We start from the raw sequence: 18,907 nt of genomic DNA, 5'->3' as shown, positions 1-18,907 counted from the left end.
ATTTGGGTTTTGTTTGAGATGACTTTCTTATTGCTTCTTAAAGCAACTTTTTAGTTTAAAACTAAAAGTTTCTGCACATTCATTTTTTTTTTCATTGTATCAGGCGATGATGTCAGTTTGCTCTAGTGTTGTATAAGATCTTTACATTAATCTCTGAGATAAAATCTCAATAAAACTGGTATGCAAAATCTTCACCAGGAAACTCAACACACATTCTGCTACATGATCTGAATAAAATCTTACATTTTATTGAACCGTTACAAAAATCTGACAACAATAGGATTCTTCTTGATGTTTGAAATCTCAAAATTAAATAGAAGATGGGCATGTTCTTTCAACTCTATAAGTAGCTACTAGAAACAAACTCTGGCAGCCTAGTTCATATTACAACAACGAATCATAAAAAATAAAATAAAATAAAGTAAACATACTCATCAAATTGAATTCATGATCATAATTCTGATCCGAACTAGAAGCTGACACAAATGGCATCTAGAAGGTGAGATCCTTGGGATCTTCAATAATTTTGGCTAGGGTTTGCAGGAAAGCAGCAAGATCAGCACCGTATATGATACGATGATCTGCTGTAACATTCACCTGGATGTATGTAATAGAAAATTGTTAGATTTATGATTAGAAATGAAAAAGTTTAGTTCATATAGCATATGTAAGCAAGCAGGGAGGGTATTTACCTGCATCTGATTTTTCACACCAATCCTACCATCCTTGGTAGCTACCACTGTAGGTTGTGCAGCACCAACAGCCATGATCGCTCCCTGAAGCATGGTATGGTATAATTAAGACTAACATTTAAGACGAACACTGGGAAACTGTCTTTTTTTTTGGGACATTTAAGCCAATTAAGGCAAACTCACACACACATCGCATTCACAAAGACTCGAATTCAAGACCTCTTAGTTGGTAGCCTCAGCTCTCAACCAACAACCAACAACCAACAACCAACAGGACAAGATGAGCTGTGTGAAACTGGCAATTTTTGATAGAAGGTTATCTGAGAAGTTTGAATATTGGAGTAGAAAGAGGAGAAAACTTACCGTTCCAGGAGGTAGGATTGCATCGAACCGATCAACACCAAACATTCCAAGATTTGAAAGGGTAAATGTGCCTGAAAATAGAAGTAACACAGGATGTCGTGTACTTTAGAATTTTCTCAAAAAAAAAAAAAAAAGAACATTCAGGAAAATTCTTTATTTCATTTTATGCAGCAATCTTTATGACAACTATTTGTGTTTGACTTTAACCCCTTATTCTCCATTTATTCACATTGTGTTGCAAAGGGTAGTAAACATTACTTTGTGCAAACATCTTACACAACTACAATATTTTATGTACTCATTTTTATCATAATCCTTTGATATTAATTTTATTTATCAATCTTATTGTTGGATCATCTGCCCCTTTGTTGTGGATGTTTAAAAAATTTAAATCTACTTTTTATTATCTTATTTTCAACAATATAATTCAAACCGTATTTCTTACTAAGGTTCCCTCATGAGGAGGCCTAGAGCATTCAGCTGTTACCTACTTGTTTGGCTTATGTTGGTTGGTGGCACCTAATTATTGTATGATATGGATAGAATTGTAGGAATGAGGAGGTCAGGAGATTCTTGACATCTGGAGAGGATGCAGTGAGGAAAAAAGGGAGCCTGATTTTGCAAGAGAGAGAGAGAGAGAGAGGAGAGAGAGAGAGAGAGAGAGAGATGACGCAAAAGGATGGCAAGAAGAGAGATCCAGTATTTTTTTAAGCATTCAACATTGTTGCATACTTGAAATCCATATATAGAGAGAGAGAGAGAGAGAGAGAGAGAGAGAGAGAGAGAGAGAGAGAGGTGCAAACTAGGAATCCAAAGTCAAGCAAGAGAACACTACGTATGCAAAAGAAAAAAAAAACACACACAAGAATTGCAATAAAAAAAGACCTTCCTTCCAATATGACAAATACAAACATTAAACATAACACAACAAAACTTTTAACTTCTAATAGAAACCACTTATAAAATATATTATAACAAAATATGACACAACTTTAAGACTTGCAATAATTTAAGAGAAGAAAGATACAGGTGGGGCGGGAACTGTGGAGAGAGAAGAAGAGGTAGAAAATAGAGACGAAGTAGTAGAAGGAAAGGGGAAAGCATGCTAGCTCACAACCTAGAAAAACTCGCGGGTTTCTTAATGAAAAACCATTCTATTCTCTTCCTAAAACTGCAGCAAAACAGTCCTATTTATAGAGGAAAAACAGCCAACCATTCATATTAATGAGCCACCCCAAGCATCCAATAGGAGCCAACACAAAACTTGGGAAATAGCATAGAGAAGGGGAACGACCAACACAGTAAACTAGAAAAAAAAATAAATTCCAAGCATTTGGAAAACTGAAACCTGCATAGAAACTCAACAGGAAATCCAATAGCCACCAAAAAATCCGAATAAAGCATAGAACACCAAACAACCAGCTTTGCCTACACCAGAGAGAGATCTTGATTGTCTTTTCCATGGACAATTGCCATACAATAAGATAAAATAACAAGAGAAGGGCAAGATTTTCTATGTGGATAATAATGAAAAGAAAAAAAAAATCATAGGTTCTTGTCCAATTGAAAACCCCCTTTCACTACTAGTAGATATTAATTACTCAGCTCAAGAAGGCCTTTGGCGCACCTTGGTTGGCAAGAACTTCAAGTGGCGTTTAGAGCTCCAGAGTTCTCCTATAATCCAGAAGGTCTGAATATGCCAAATGCACTAAATGCTCGCCACCTAATGATGCCTATGATTGACTAACCAATGGGGAGGAGTTTAGATTTGGCCAATTTGAGCAACTTTGGTGCATGGATTAAGATATTTTGGATTTGTCACGCCGATGCAGACCTTTTGCTTCTTTTTTGCATTTTAAGCTCAACCGCCTTTTGAGTTTTTTTTTTTTATAAATGTGAAATGGTCAGATCTGTATCTTTCAATTGCTTTGAAAGTGATGCCGTGTGCTTGAAAAAACTAGGAATTTTTATTATCCAACAAAAATGACTTCTACAGTTTCTCCTTACTTCCTTGCAAGGCAAATTCCCCCCCTTGGCATAGTTTCTTCTTAGAGAAAATGAAGAGAACTTATTTTTCATTAAAATTACTAAGCTAAATCTATTATCATCGTTATATTTCTAAGCATCTTTTTGGATAAGGTTTCACAAACCCTTTTATACTACATTTGATTGAGATGGTGGGATTTCCCTCTAGAAATACTTTAATTTTTTTGTTAAATATTCTAATATTTTTTGGGCCTCTAATATTTTATTTTTATTTATAATGTATTTGATTTTAACTCTATCTTCTTAAATTAGATGACGAGATTTATCTATTTTTAAGACTCATATTTGGCAACAGTGAATGGCGCACCAAAGCACAAAGTTTTCCTTAGAATCATAGCGCATAACACATGATGTGACATGCACAATTTTAAACATGATGCACAATATTAAATAATTATAAATAAAAATATGTATTAATATTAAATATTATTAAATTGAAAGATAAATTATCTTGACATTAAAAACAACCAAAGTGATGTTTAAATTTAAGTAATGAACACCTCACTTATTTAAAATTCAAAACATTGCAACCATTTTTCAAGTCTGTTTGCTTTGTTAGAAATTAAATTAGTCTTAGGTTTTATCATCAAAAGTAAGAAAAGTATCATTTCCTTTATGTGCATCATCTCCTAATCCATAAACCTTCTCATTTGTCACAAAAATACACATCATCCAATAGTTATCACCTTCATTTGCAAATATTACATATTTTCATGCAGCATTTTCTTTTGTGATTTAAATTATATCTTGAATACTATTAGGCTGGCCCAGGAGGGGCTGGCTGGATCGGTCCAATCAGGACCGGTCCAAGTCTACTCCAGGAAGAAGCCTGGCTGGGCGGAAACAACAAGGGGGGGCGGAACCCCCTGTGGGCCCCACTTGGGGTTAAATCAATTTTGGGAGGGAAATTTCTGTTTTAGGTATTTTGTAATTTTCCTTTGTCTTTAATTAGGAGTTATGGTGAGAGCTTGGCTCTCACCTTGAATTTAAATCTTATTTGAGATCTAGGTTTTGTTCTTGGGCTCTTGGCGTTGCCGGAGATTGTTGAGAGTATTTCCTTCCTCTTGAATTGAAGAAAAAATGTATATTTCTTTATTGTCTTGCATCTACTATTGGAATACAAGAGATTTGCTTGGTTATCTCTCAGATTTCTAGCATAACTCTCCTGTTTCTCTCTGTTTTTTGGTTGTTTCCTGCTGTGGACAGCAATAATATTGCTGCAGTTTACTGATTTTGGCTAGTAATACTTGTGAATACAAGTGTTTCCTATCAAATACCTATAAACAAACATATATTCAAACATTTTTACCTTTTAAATATGAGAATGAAATGGTGAATAACAAATTACACAAATATGGCATTAATTGATTCAATTAAATGTAAAATATATCATAAATAACTTATAGCCTCTTTTTTTAGAAATTAAGGTACACTTACGCATAATTGCGGCATTATTAAGTTAAAAATAAATAATAAAATTAATAAATATAAACATAAATATTACTTTTAAATAAAAAAACCCAAAAAATGGCGCACACTACATAGTTTTTATGCAATGCACTATTGTTCCTATATCGTGCAAATAGCGTGCGTCATTTTAAATATGTGTATCGCACTTGCTTTAAAATTTAAATTAATTTCATTTTATCATCTAGCATTAACTTTATAAATAAGCATTTGAGGGCTGGTAATTTAAATATCCTATTATGAATTAAAATAAAGCAAATCCTATTTTCTTCATTGATTTTCTCTCCTATTGCCTCTTCTTGATTAGTCAATCATAAATCTCTCTCCTAACAAAGATCATAATTTCATAGAATCCCTCTTAAAAAATATCTATATCCTCAATGATTTTTTTTTTTGCTTAAATCATCCAAAGCAACTTTCTCCTTGCTAACAAATCATATGCTCGCATTCTCTCTAGACTCTAGCTTCATCTATTTGCATTTTGCAAGGCTAATTCATCCTTCTCCCAATTAATAATGAACTCAAAAAAAGCTCAAGCAAGTCAAAGCAGAATTTAAGAAAAGAAACAAGTTCATGGAGATCCTAATCACAAGGTTCCCATCAATTGGAGTTTATTATAGCTTGATGTAAAAAAATAGCTTCTTGCAAGGTGACTTCAAGGTACCAGTGTTCATGGAACCCCAAATTGGATTTAATGAGAATTGTAATGACAGTAAAGTATGTAAGTTGAAGAGAGCATTATGTAGATCGAAGCAAAATGCTATAAGAAGATTTGGGAGATTCACAAAAGCTATGCTTGCAATAGGTACAAGCTAAGTCAAGGGGATCATACTTTCTTTAAGAGCTAATCGCAATAGAAGTTATAACCTTGCTCATATAGGTGGCTGATATTATAGTAATAGGTTATAATCCAACTAAGAGAGAATCTCTCAAAAACATTTTTCCTTGCTAAGGACTTTGAGAGAAAATAAATTGGAAGAGTTAAGTAATTATTGGGTATCAAAGTGGCATATTCCAAATAGAGCATATTTCTTTCTCAATACAATATAAGCTCGTCCTGTTGGATCTCCTAAGAAAGACAAAAACACTTAGTTGTTGAGCATCAGGGTAACCTACTCTAGTCATTAATTAGGTAAAAAAAAATCATGGAGTAATATGGAAATTGATTTACTTATCCAACACTAAGGAAGATAAAGCTAATGTTGTAGGTTAAATTAATCAATTCATCGAGATGTTAAGCACTTGCAAGTTATTCATAATATTCTACATTATCTCAAGGTCGCATCACAAAGAGTGATCTTATTCAAAAGAAATGATGAACTATGTCTGAAAGACTAAAAAAATACTATTAAAATAGAAGATTGACGACATCAATTTATTGTACTTTCCTTGAATAATCATACCAAATACATTAAAGTGGATAGACAATTCAAACAGGAGAAAAAAAAAAGATAGGTTTGCCCAGTACTCCTTGCGTAACTAGCTAATGTCATGACCAAGTGACTAGCTAATTCGAGATTTCAATAAATTAAAAGCTGGGAATGAAAAATATTTATTAATCAATTCAAAGGAGAATGCTAGAAATTAAAAACAAGCTCACCTTCCTATATAAATATGTAATGCTACTACTAACATTGAGTAAGAAAAACATTAATCACCTATTTCTACACTAAGAAAAGTGTTTGGTGATATGCCTCCCTCCAAGGTCAGTCTAAACTATTTTGGTGCTATTTACATAAAAATTAAACTAATTTAATTATATTTTTATTTGCATCCCATAATTATAATACTACTAATTTCACATTGCTATTCAAATATCTAGGTATTTTTATTGCATTATTCATGTTTTAGTGTAAATCATGACTAATGCAAATCTATGCGTGCATATTTGAATCATTAAATTTATGTCACAATGCTGGTCAAGTGGTTAATACCTGAGTTGTACTCTAGTGGTTGGAGCTGCTTGGCCCGAGCCTTATCCACTAACTCTTTCCATTTCCTTGACAATGAGTAAATGTCCACCTAAAAAATGATCATTCCAATCATCATCTAGAACATAACAATTGAGAGACAAGATGCGCAAGATTATGATAAATATTAACCTTGTCTGCTTCTTGCAGAACAGGAGTGATAAGGCCTCCATCAATGGCAACAGCAACAGCAATGTTAATGCTGCTGTTATATGTGAAGCTCTTTCCATCCCTACAGCTACAATTAATCACTGGGTGTTTCGTTAGGGCCATAGCAGTTGCCTTAGCCAATAATGCAGTCATGGTAACCCCCTTCGACTTAATCTGAATCGAATTTCAAATACTTAAAAGCAGAAGGAAGATGCTAGAAACACACACGCACAAATGCCAAAGATCTTACTTTCTTATAGAGCTCATCGAGTGAATTGGTAGTGATAGTGTAACCAACACGGAATGTAGGCGCAGCAAGACTCTCCACCATGTTCCTGCTGACAGCTCCCTGCATCGCCGTGAAGGGCACAACACTTCCCAGCTCAACAGGTACCTTCGGAGTGGAATCCGCAACGGCTTTGGTAGCAGAGGTGATCGGCGCAGTGATTGCTACGGAAGCTGCTCCGTCAGTCGCTGCCTCAACATCCTTGGCAACGATCCGGCCCATAGGACCGGTTCCGACAACCGATTGAAGTTCCACCTTCAGATCCCTGGCGAGCTTCTTAGCATAAGGCGTGGCCACGATGCGTCGCCCGGCATCCGAAGCCGGATGCGCTGATGAAGCTAGGGTAAGATCCGCTTTTCCCGGACGAGGAGGGGAAGCTTCAGTTGCAATAGCGGATTCCTGAGGAGAAACTGGCGGTGAAGAAGCTTCTTCCGGATGGGCCGAGGAGGAGGAGGATGCCTTGGATTTTGCCAGTGGAATCTCCTCCTCTGTCTCGGCGAGAAGGGCGATGGCAGAACCCACGGTAGCGATACCTCCCTCGTCGACCATGATTGCAGCAAGGTAGCCGTCGTAGAAGGTCTCAACGTCCATGTCGGCCTTGTCGGACTCCACGACGACGACGCTCTCGCCCTTGGAAAGCTTATCTCCCTCAGATTTCACCCATGAAACGATCTTGCCCTCAGTCATGGTAGAACTAAGCGCCGGCATAAATATCTCGCGGATCTTGCTTTCCGTCGGATGCCGGCGGAGGGGTGCGGTTGCAGCGAAGATCCGGCGGCGGAGCTTGAGGTGAGACGACGAGGGGAGAAAGGAGGAGCCTAGATGGAGCTGAAGGGCACCGGCCATGGCGTCAGCTCGGGAGAGAATTGGGAGTGGAGGAGACTGAGACGGCGGTGCGGGTTTGGAGACCGGGGGTTAAGAGTATATCGTGGGCTTGGATTCGCCTCGGTCGCATCGATTCCTAGGCGGAGTTCTCGACGGGGTGTAATGAAGGCCAGCTGAGGTGTATAATATATATTATATATATATAAAGTTATATTTTTTAATTAATTTTAAGAATGTTTTTTTTTTTTAAGAATTGCATTAAAATATTTTAAAATTAAGGTGAATGATATTAGTATATTACAAGAAAAAATTGGCTTTATATGTATATCATCAAATATTTACTTGATCAAATACGAAGTTTGATATAATATTCAATTAAAATTTTTTGAATTTATATTACGAATCATCTTAAATCTAATTTCAATAAATTTTGATTAAACTGAATATCTCGATAAGACAAATTCATCGACATAAAAAATGATCCGATCAAAGCTCAAATGAGCCCAAAACATGCACTCAAAGCATAATTAACAAATAAAGCATAATTAACAAATTTTGGTCATCAATTGAAAAATCAAATTATCTCACATTTTGCAAGCTTATAATCAAATATAATGTCTCAATAAGATGAACCTAACAAGCTCAAAATTGCTTAATTTCAGCATCATTAAGCCACTCTAATATTAAAAAAAATGATATATGATTAAGATAATTAATATGGATTGTTTGATAATAAATAATTGTTATTTAATAAGTGATATATATGCTTTTTTATTAGGGCATTATTTTTAATATTTGTACTGAGTTCTTAGACATATGTAGGATGTGATATTCAATAGAATATTAAAAATTTGCTATGCATATCTACATAAATTATTTTAAATGTTCATGATGAAATAATAGATAATTTTAATTTAATTTATTGTTGCATATATTTCTACATATCGAATTAATTTTTATAGTAGTGATATTTACTTTATGTCTATAACTTTTATTGGATATTAAAAAATTATTCATGAAAATCATATTTTGTTAACATAACCCTATTTTTAGTAAACTAACCACACAATTATTATTTTTGCTTTGTTATTGTACTATTATCATATAGCCAAAACTCTCAACAAAGAGATCAAAATGAGCTGCGTGACCCTATCCTTTAAAACTTATTTGAATAATTAAAGTCAATATTTTTATTACATTTCACTGCGGTGTGCCGCTTTATGGACCGACAGTGTAACAAAGAATATAAATGAAATAAAATGTTGAATTGAGGCTTCGTTTAGGACGGCTTTCTTATTGCTTCTTAAAGCAGCTTTTTAGTAGAAAAAAAATATTTTTTGCATAAAAAAACTGCTTTAAGAAATAGAAATAAAGCCGTCCCAAATAAAGCTTGAGATTAGCAATGTAGCTTTAAATTCAAGACCTCTTAGCTAGTTTAGTAATAAAAGCTTCTTCAAAAAAAAAAATTATGCTTTACAGACATATAAAATAATATTTATTTATTTGCAAATCTAACCTTTAAACTTTATTTTATTTATAAAAAAACCATTTCTCATAATAGCAAGGCAGAAACAGATCGAAACAAAAGGCTGTTGTTAACTCCCCGACGTTTCTCCGCTCTTCTCTGTCCTTCAATCCCTCCTCCCATGGCATCATACCATTTGAATATTTCAGCTCTCTCATCCTTCCCCATCTCGATCTCACCTACCGGCGACGAAGCCCTCTCCTCGTTCCTTCGCAAATCAAAGCACATCGAGTAAGAAGATGAACACCATGGAGAAATAAGCAATACAGTTATATTAGTGACTTAATAACTAAGATCTGATAAGCCAAGCAAGATAAAGACGCGCCGTGGTGACGGTGGCGCGGGGCCGATCCCTAGGAAATGCCGCCACCGGAGGGAAAGGCAGAGGATCTTTGCATCTGGTTCATTACCTGCTTTTTCTTTCTGTTAATCCTCTCCGGTGGCATCTTCCTTGTCCTCTATATAACCCAGCCGGAGACCGACGAGACCGGCTGGTTTCCCATCGTCGGAATGGCCCTAATCGCCATTCCCTGGATCTTTTGGATCTTGACCTGCTTGTACCGCACCATCATGCCCTGCTACAAGTCACCGCCGACGGAAGCGGTGGCGGCTCCGGTGGAGTCGCAGGTGTGTTCACCAGGAGAAGGGAGGCGGGTGAGGTTCGGCGAGACAACGGTGATCGGAACACAGGATGTCGGCGATGCGGTGAATGGGACGGCGGAGGGCGCGGCAGCGAGCGATTCTTCCCTGGGGTCGCATGAAAGAGAGGTGCCCTTGGCTTTGTCCATATGATGATCTTTTTTTTATTATATCATTCGATTTTTCATTATTGAGATTTATGTAATTTTTTATTATAATTTATTTTATATTATTGAGCTTTATGTTATTTGACTTTTGGTAAAACTTTAAGGAGCACATTAATATATATTAGTAGAATGAATATAGAATGAATAAAATTTATATATGATCAAATTTATCATTTATTTGACGTATTCAATAGAATATATCAAAACATTTGGTGCATTCTGAACGCTCCAAATATTTTAGTGCATTCTATTGAATACGTCAAATATTTGGGTGAAAATGATTAAGAATAGAATGCACCAAACGTTTTAGTGCATTCAATATAATGCACCAAAATGTTTAGCACATTCAGAATGCAGTGCATTTTATTATATACGATAAACAAAATTGTAAGTTTACTTCTATTTAAATTGTATTTATTCAAAATTTTTATTAATTTATGTTAATGATTGTGCTCCTAAAATTTCTCCTTTTGCTTTTGATATAAGACATATAAATGATAACGAATAAAAATTTAGGGCTCAATTGTATGAATTTAATAGTATTGTCATTTTGGTTGGGTGAAGTAATTAAAAAAAAGATTTTCAATTTTATAATATCTTTTAAATGTTTGGATATAATAATTGTATTTGTTTATGTAAAATGAGTTTCATTGTCGGATAAAAATATTGTACTTTAATCACTTTAAACCATATTGTTAATACTAACTGAAAAAAGAGTAGCGAGATAGGGAGAGAATGATTCTATAATGAGAAGCTCTTAGATTTCTTTAAAATGAGTTTGAATATAAAAAAATTGTGTAGGTTGAGCTCAACCCTTAATACCCTTATTTATAGAGTTGGGTTAAAAACTATGGGTGTCAATTTTTGACACGACACGAATCTGACCCAGAAAAATTCGGGTTCGGATTCAACAAATCAACTCGTTTCTAAAACCGGGTCAGGGTTCGGGTTGACCCAGCAACCTGAAAATGACCCGAGATTGACATGAAAACTCGTATTTGACACGAAAATCCGAGATTGACCCATTTTTGACCTGAAAATCAAAGATTGACCCGATTTTTGACCCGAAAACTAGCAATTTTGGGTCAACCAGGGGTCATTCGTGTCTGGTCGGGTTGACCCGGACCCGAATCGTGTCGAGTTCGATTCCGAAAACCTGACTCATTTTTAAAATCGAGTCTGGTTTGGGTTGACCCGAATAGTGCTGGGTCAGTTCCGGGTTCGGGTTGACCCGAATAGTGCTGGGTCAGTTCCGGATTCGATCTGAACCCGACCCGTTGACCCGAATTGACACCCCTATTAAAAACTACATATATGAATATATAGAAAATAAAAAAAAAAATTATAAATGTGGTATAATGATGATTTCCTTTTGAGCTGAGACCGAGAAGTTGAGTTGAATCATCTTGAATCGGGATGACTTGGCTTGGAACTAGTTTTCTAAATATTTGGTTGTACAATCTACATCTTAAACACTGGAAAAAAAATAGATTTATTTTAAATTCATATATTTTCTATTTATAAAATGTTATTCTTCTATCGCTATTGGTCAAATTCCTATCGAAATATCAAATTCTTAATAAAAATTTTAATTTAGATTTCATCAAAGACCTAATGATTTGATCCTGATAAACACAAATATAAGAATTCTAATCTTTAAGGTAAGTATTATTGTTGCGTTCAGGAATATTCACGGCGATAGAGAAATATAAAGTTTAGTGTCTTAATTTTATATGAAGATCAAGCACACAATTAGATAAAAGAGAGGGGTGTAGTGTTCATAAGAGACATCATAGTTTTTATATGGAAACCCTTGAAAAGGGGGAAAAATTATTGGGCCTGAACCAGTTTTAACGAATCCACTAGTTTTTGTAGTCGATTACAAATTAGGTCTTTCCTCAGGGGGAAAGTCTTGGCTTGATGTAGCAAATATGCATCATATAGAGTGCATTACATGGTGGAAATTTGAAGAATCAATATTGACATGTTTGTTTGGTAAACTTAACCATAGTCGGCTAGCGACATAGATCAGAAAGTTCGTATTCGGGTGACAACGGTCAGAAGGATTATAGTTGGCGGACGACGAAGGTCAGAAAGATCATTATTAGACAACGGAGCTTGGAAGGACCATAGTCGGCAGACAATGAAGGTTAGACAGACTGTTATCAAACGATAGAGGTCATAAGGACCATAATCGCTTGGTGAAGGGTGAAGGAGGTCGAAATGACCGTAGTTAGTAGCAACATAGGTCAACAGGATCATATCTGGCGATTGAGGTTGGAAGGACCGCAGTCGGCGAACAACGGAGGCTAAAAAGACCATAGTTTGGCGACAAAAGTTGGAAAGACCATAGTCGACGGACGATCGAGGCTGGAAAGACCGTAATCTGGCGACAGAAGGCAGAAGGACCGTAATCGACGGGCAACAGAGGTCGGAAAGGGGTGACAGAGATCGAAAAGAATGTAGTCTGGTGACGGAGAGCAAACGGATCATAGTCGACGGGCGACAGAGGTCGGAAAGACCATATTCTAGCAACAAAGGTTGGAAGCTCTGTTTAAAATTGTGCAACAAGAGGCGTGCCTCTACGCAATTTGCCCCAAATACGCCTCGAGGCTTACGCAATTTTCCTCTTGACAGTGCGCCTCTAAGGCGCATTGCGTAATTATAGGTGAGGCGTACGCTTCATCAACCCGGTCCCACGGTGGGTTAAAATTCACCGCACCAATCAGTATAAGCAGTTCGACCACTGTTTAAACTTTTAGTACTACTCGGTACCGAGCCAGTACTGCTCGGTACCGAGCGGTACATGCTCGATATTTTTTAAACGAGTTGAGCTCGAGCTTATTAATCGAGCTCGAGTTCGAGTTCATTGAGGGTTAAACGAGCCAGACTTGATAAGCCAGATACTCGACTCTGACTCGTTTGCACCCTTGACTCCCACCTACTTAAAGTGAAGCATTTTTTCCCTTCATCCCGTTCTGATAGACTATAATTTTGTGGTTTTGGACTTTAGAACATGCTTTTATTGCATCTTTTTTCTTAATTTACACTAATTCCACTTATCATTTAGATGTTTTTATTGTATGATTGAATCTTACTATTATGTACATGCTAAAACCCTTAAATTCTCATTTACGCAATTCTGCGTCCGTGAGGCTTACGCCTCAGACCGCCTCGAGGATTACTCCTCGCCTCATAGACGAAAACTGCCTCGAGGCTTATTTATGCAATTTTAAACCTTGGTTGGAAGGACCATATTCGGCGGGCAATGGAGGTCATAAAGACCATAATTAGACAACGAATGTCTGGAGAAAATCCGACGATAATAAGTGGTCGTGCATAAGTCTTAAAATAATTGGTGGTCAAGCGGAACTCCAGCGATGGCCGATTGTCGAGTGTAAATCTGGTAATAGTTGGCGGGCGGAAGTATGGCGAAAGTCCGACGATGGTTGGTGGCCACTGGCCAGGCGTAAATCCATAAATAGTTGGTGGCCTGGCGGAAGCCCGAAGACAATCGATGGCCGGGTGTAAGTCTGGCGACATTCAGTGGCCGGGTGGTGGTTGAGGATGAACTTGTTGGCAAGAGAACTCTTCCTCTCCTCTCTTCTTTTTCTTCCAATCACTGCGGTGGCGTTGAACCTCACCTGCCTCTCTCCTACCAGCGAATATACCTGGGAGTCCGCCGGAGCTGCCACCGTTGCCATCGGCGGTGGCTTGTAGTATGGCATGACGGTGCGGTACAAGCAGGTTAAGATCCAATAGATCGAATGAATGGCAATTAGGGCCATTCGTCGGTATCCGGTTGGGTTATATATGACGAAAAAAATGCCACCGGAGAGGATTATCATAAAGAAAAAGCAGGTAATGAACCAGATGTAAAGATCCCTGCCTCTCCCTCCGGTGGCGGCATTTCCTAACAATCGGTCCCCCGCCACCATCACCACCGCGCGTCTTTGTCTTGCTTGGTTTGTCAGGTTGTATTTCTTCTGTCACTAATATAACTGTATTGCTTATTTCTCCATAGTGTTCGATTGTGCCTTGATTTGCAAAGAGACGAGGAGAGGGCTTCATCGCCATTAGGTGAGATCGAGATAGGGGAGAGATGAGAGAGCTGAACTATTCAAATGGTATGATTCCATGGAGGAGGGATTGAAGGTAGGGCTGCAGGTGAACCAAACGTTCGACGAGCTGCTCGTTGTTCAGTTAGATTAAAGCTCGTTTTTGATCGTTTAATTAGCTAAACAAATAAACTTGAACAATATTTTAAATACTCTAAATATCTTTTAAATGTTTGGATATAATAATTTTATTTGTTTATGTAAAATGAGTTTCATTGTCGGATAAAAATATTGTACTTTAATCACTTTAAACCATATTGTTAATACTAACTGAAAAAAGAGTAGCGAGATAGGGAGAGAATGATTCTATAATGAGAAGCTCTTAGATTTCTTTAAAATGAGTTTGAATATAAAAAAAATGTGTAGGTTGAGCTCATCCCTTAACACCCTTATTTATAGAGTTGGGTTAAAATCTAGGGGTGTCAATTTTTGACACGACCCGAACCCGACCCAAAAAAATCCGGGTTCGGGTCGACCCATACCTGAAATGGGCCTGGTTATGGTTCAACAAATCAACTTGTTTTAAAAATCAGGCCGGGTTCGGGTTGACCTAGCAACCTGAAAATGACCCGAAATTGACATGAAAACTCGTATTTGACCCGAAAATCCGAGAACGATCCATTTTTGACCCGAAAATCAAAGATTGACCCTATTTTTTATCCGAAAACTAGCAATTTTGGGTCAACCCCGGGTCATTCGTGTCGGGTCAGGTTGACCCGGACCCGAATCGGGTCGGGTTCGATTCCGAAAAATTAGCTTATATGATTTGCGGAAGAAACACGCGAAAGAGAAAAACGACGGTTCTTTTGCAGCGAGCATAAGCAGCGCACGAAAAAGGAGAAGAAATATAATGGAGTTCCTTTGCAGATGAATTACTATATTTTAGAATGAAGAATGAGTTTTTCGGTTGAAGATGCCCTAACTAAGAGAGATAAACACATCACACATGCATTTACATTGCAGATTGACAAAAACTATTTCACTCACTTTTCCTCATTCAATCTCTAACATAAAATCCTCTGGAATGCCAATTTGCAACTCCAATCAGTCATGGTAAGAAAGTTATACAAAAAATAAAAAACAAAAATGGAAGATCATTATTTCCTTCATATCTATATTAAGATTAAACTTTTCCATTTTGATCAGAACCAATATTTCTAACCGGCCCTTTGAACCATTTCCTTGCATCCAATATCCACCACAGCATTATAACAGTGAGGCAGACACCCAAAGCCACTGGAGCATAGTTGAAGTTTTTCCACTCTATGGGATACAAATTGGGAAGCAGGAAAACTGAACAAGTGTAGCAAATCCATAAGAAGGCCACAAAGCACACAGGCTTGCTTGCTTTGCCCAGATAGAAAGGACCAGCTTTGAAGTTCTTTTCAGCCATGACCAATCTTGCGAATATAGGAACTCCATAGCTACCCACCCAACCAATTGTGCATATAGATATAATAGCTGTGAATACAACGTTAACTTTGATGATAGGAAGCCCCATAATTATGCAGATAGTTGCGCATAACCAGACTGCGTTGGCTGGAACTTTATGTTTTGGATGAATTTTACGCCAAATTGATGAGAAGGGAAAGCCATCGTCCCTAGATAATGCATATACCTGCAAAAGCATGAAATGATAAATTGGAGATTCACTTTAAGGCTTCATTTGGTACAGTTTTCTTACTACTTTATGAATCATTTTCTTAGTACAATTTTTTTTTTTTTTAATTTTAAGTTTTTGTATTAGAAAATTGTTTCATAAAGCAGTAAGAAAGCTAGGGCTGTCAAAATCGAGTCATGGGTCGGGTTCGGGTCTAACCCGGAACTGACCCCACACTATTCGACCCAACCCGAACCCGAGCCATTAAGGTAATATTTAAACATAAATCAAATTAAGGTAAGATTTACTTCAATCAATTAAAAGAAAAAAAATGAGCTTAATTCAATTTGGGCAATATGGTTTATTATTTTTTTTAAAATATCATTTACTTATTTCATTATAATATTTTAAAACACTCATAAATTAATTAAAAACGGGTCAAATTGGATTGATTTTGAGTTTCTAGGTCAACCCGAACCTAAACCAGTTTTACAAGCGGGTCGAAATTCCTAACCCGAAATTTTCAGGTCGGGTTCGGGTCAAGTCAAATATTGACATCCCTAAAGAAAGCTATTCCAAATGAAGCCTAAATGTACAAAATCATCATGCAGTTAATAACCTGGAAGAGAGAATTGGCATTTTTTTATATTTTTAAAACCTGTTCTAGATCAGCATAAAATGCAGCAAAGCAGATGCATGTAAGTTAGGTGGAAAAATTGGACATGTTTTGGAAATTTGGATCAAAAAATTATTATTTTGATACTCTGATCGACAAAATAGAAAAAGAAAAGCCCAAACTAACAAAGAAACTGTTCTTAAAAGAGGTTAGATAAGTGCTTACCACCCTAGCTGCACTTGTAGTGCTAGATAGACCACCAAAGAAGAATGAACCCCAAATAATAACTAGAAAAATTATAGCACCAATAGAGTTATGGTATCTGCCATGAAAAGCATCATATAATATCTGTGCAGGCACATATGCTCCTCCAGTTTCATTGTTCACATCGTAAAGGTACTCAAAGTTCTGCCAATAATATTTTTTTGCTAATATCAATATAATTCACTAGGAGATTGACCAGTTTTTTACCCCCAAAATCGGATATTGACACATTTTTTATCCAAAAACTAGCAATTTTTTGTCAGCCCCGAGTCATTTGGGTCGTGTCGGTTTGACCCCCGGACCCAAAATGGGTCGGGGTTGGGTCTGAAAAACCGATCCGTTTGCAAAAATGGGTCGGGTTCAGATTGAACCGAGTAGTTACGGATCAGTTTCGAATTCGACCCGTGACCCGAAATTGACACGCCTATAATACACATTCTCAAAGCATTGATAAAACTTGATAAGTTAACATTACCTGAATGCTGAAAGTGAGAACTAGCACATACATCCAGCCATATAGTGAGACAATAAAGATACTTGCGAGAATAGAGATTGGGCCATTTTTGTCAGCTCCCTTTGTTTCCTCTGTTATATGTGCTGCAGTATCGTATCCAAGCAAAGAAAAATGACTGAAAAGAACTGATAGAATAATTGCGTATGGCTTGCTGCTTATTCCTGTTGATTCTGAGGCTAATTCAAAATGGCCAAAGACGAAGGAAGCAGGCTGAGTAGATAAAGCCACTAAAGGAAGCAATACAATGAGGACTGAGCCCCCAATCAGCTGTGTATGTAGAAGAGGAAAAAAATTAAGAAATGAACAGAAATGAAATCTGGTAATAGCTATAAAGCTCATTTTGATCATATTTGAATATGAGTGATTGAGTATACCAACACAAATCTAACCATCTCATATGAATCTTCCATTATAAAATATGAGAACTTTACATGCATACACATTTTTAAATAGGAAGAAGGATCAAAATGATCCATTAGCTCTTTATGAAGGATCAAAATGATCTCCAACTATATTAAATGACCATTTCGATACTTTCAGTCTTTAAAGAAGAATCCAAACAGTTTCATAATAGGACTATTTTTGCTCCTTTTCAAAGAATTGAAGGATCAAATAGTCATTTAATATAATTGACGATTATTTTGATCTTTCGAAAGAGTCAATGGACCATATTGATATATTTTCTATTTCTAAAATCAACAATGATGATTGAGATAAATTACGATGCGAAAAAAAGATAATATTTGAATGAATTTATAACATACAAAATATAAGTCAAACTTAGTTAATGAAAGACAGGATTCAAAGGCTACCTGCCAAATTATTGATATCATATCAATAAAGGCAATCACTTGTAATGCAAAAGTGTTGAGTATCGCCCATATCATTGTAAAGAACACGTACATTCCCAAAAATACTCCAGGAGAGGCAAGGTAACCACCACCTTTGTTTGTACCAGTACATAATAAAATAATAATTTGCAAGACTTGGGAAGATGAATAAGCCTAACACAAAAGAGGAAGAACAATGTTAAATTCACTTCATTCATTCTATCTCATCATTAAAAATGCTAAGTGTTAAATATAGCATAATTGGTTTTAAAGAAATTTAAAGAGATTAATAGATGCAGCTTAAGTCTTCGTTTGAGATGGCTTTCTTACTGCTTCTTAAATCAAATATCTAGAACAAAAATTAAATTTTTTATACTAAAAAACTGCTTTAAGAAGCAGTAAGAAAGCCGCCCCAAACGATGACTAAATTAAGGTTTGGGGCAGCAGCTTTTTGACCATTTGTTTTTTAAGCATTAATCACAATTTTGTTTGATTATTATTTTTTTTTATGCTTTCTTATCAATCATAATAGCGAACTTGCTTTCTTCATAATCAGCTTTATTAAATACTATAGCTATTCCAAATAGATGCTGAATTTGTTTGATTTTTAAGTTAGATTAAGGCTTCGTTTGGGACGGCTTTCTTACTGCTTCTAAAAAAAACTTTTTAGTACAAGAATTTAAATTTTGTACTAAAAAACTGCTTAAAAAAGCAGTAAGAAAGCTATCCCAAACGAACCTTAAATAACTTGATATGTGAAAACTTTTGACCTCTCACATATAATTGCAGCATTTGTACCTCTTTGGTTAGCTCTGATTTTTTTTTTTTTTTTTTT

General features: G+C 36.3%; 3 protein-coding genes across 3 annotated transcripts in view; 1 reads left to right on the top strand and 2 right to left on the bottom strand.

Moving 5' to 3' along the window:
- Positions 1–223: 223 nt before the first annotated feature.
- On the bottom strand, positions 224–7,973 carry LOC110104262 (dihydrolipoyllysine-residue acetyltransferase component 5 of pyruvate dehydrogenase complex, chloroplastic). Its single transcript, XM_020833285.2, has 6 exons — positions 6,939–7,973; positions 6,671–6,862; positions 6,503–6,590; positions 1,056–1,126; positions 693–776; positions 224–597 (listed from the first exon to the last, which is right to left on the bottom strand). Exons 1-6 carry the CDS (start codon positions 7,818–7,820, stop codon positions 493–495), a joined length of 1,422 nt encoding a protein of 473 aa, XP_020688944.1. The 5' UTR covers positions 7,821–7,973; the 3' UTR covers positions 224–492.
- A 1,267-nt stretch (positions 7,974–9,240) lies between these two features.
- LOC110104256 lies at positions 9,241–10,213 on the top strand. Its single transcript, XM_020833278.2, has one exon. The coding sequence runs from the start codon at positions 9,685–9,687 to the stop codon at positions 10,114–10,116; it is 432 nt and encodes a 143-aa protein (XP_020688937.1). The 5' UTR covers positions 9,241–9,684; the 3' UTR covers positions 10,117–10,213.
- Positions 10,214–15,133: 4,920 nt separating this feature from the next.
- The window catches only part of LOC110104255 (amino-acid permease BAT1 homolog), a 6,745-nt gene continuing 2,971 nt past the window's right edge, over positions 15,134–18,907 (bottom strand). The window contains exons 3-6 of the mRNA XM_020833275.2: positions 18,055–18,246; positions 17,204–17,509; positions 16,690–16,872; positions 15,134–15,866 (exon numbers count right to left, since the gene is read on the bottom strand). Of these exons, the coding sequence (XP_020688934.1) occupies positions 15,372–15,866; positions 16,690–16,872; positions 17,204–17,509; positions 18,055–18,246 (1,176 nt within the window). The 3' untranslated portion in view covers positions 15,134–15,371. The remainder of the gene's footprint in view (positions 15,867–16,689; positions 16,873–17,203; positions 17,510–18,054; positions 18,247–18,907) is intronic.

The sequence above is a fragment of the Dendrobium catenatum genome, unplaced genomic scaffold (assembly GCF_001605985.2).
Source record: "Dendrobium catenatum unplaced genomic scaffold, ASM160598v2 fragScaff_scaffold_71, whole genome shotgun sequence".
NCBI lineage: Eukaryota > Viridiplantae > Streptophyta > Magnoliopsida > Asparagales > Orchidaceae > Dendrobium > Dendrobium catenatum.
This window is presented reverse-complemented; position numbering and strand designations above follow the sequence as displayed.

What these genes read in the sequence shown, in the direction of transcription:
- LOC110104262 (XM_020833285.2), bottom strand. Translation starts at nt 7,820, where the DNA reads ATGGCCGGTGCCCTTCAGCTCCATCTAGGCTCCTCCTTTCTCCCCTCG. An exon ending in ACCACTAGAGTACAACTCAG is followed by an intron (nt 1,127 to 6,502) that starts GTATTAACCACT and finishes TTCTATTTTCAG; the next exon opens with GCACATTTACCCTTTCAAAT. An exon ending in GTGTGAAAAATCAGATGCAG is followed by an intron (nt 598 to 692) that starts GTAAATACCCTC and finishes ACATACATCCAG; the next exon opens with GTGAATGTTACAGCAGATCA.
- LOC110104256 (XM_020833278.2), top strand. Translation starts at nt 9,685, where the DNA reads ATGCCGCCACCGGAGGGAAAGGCAGAGGATCTTTGCATCTGGTTCATT.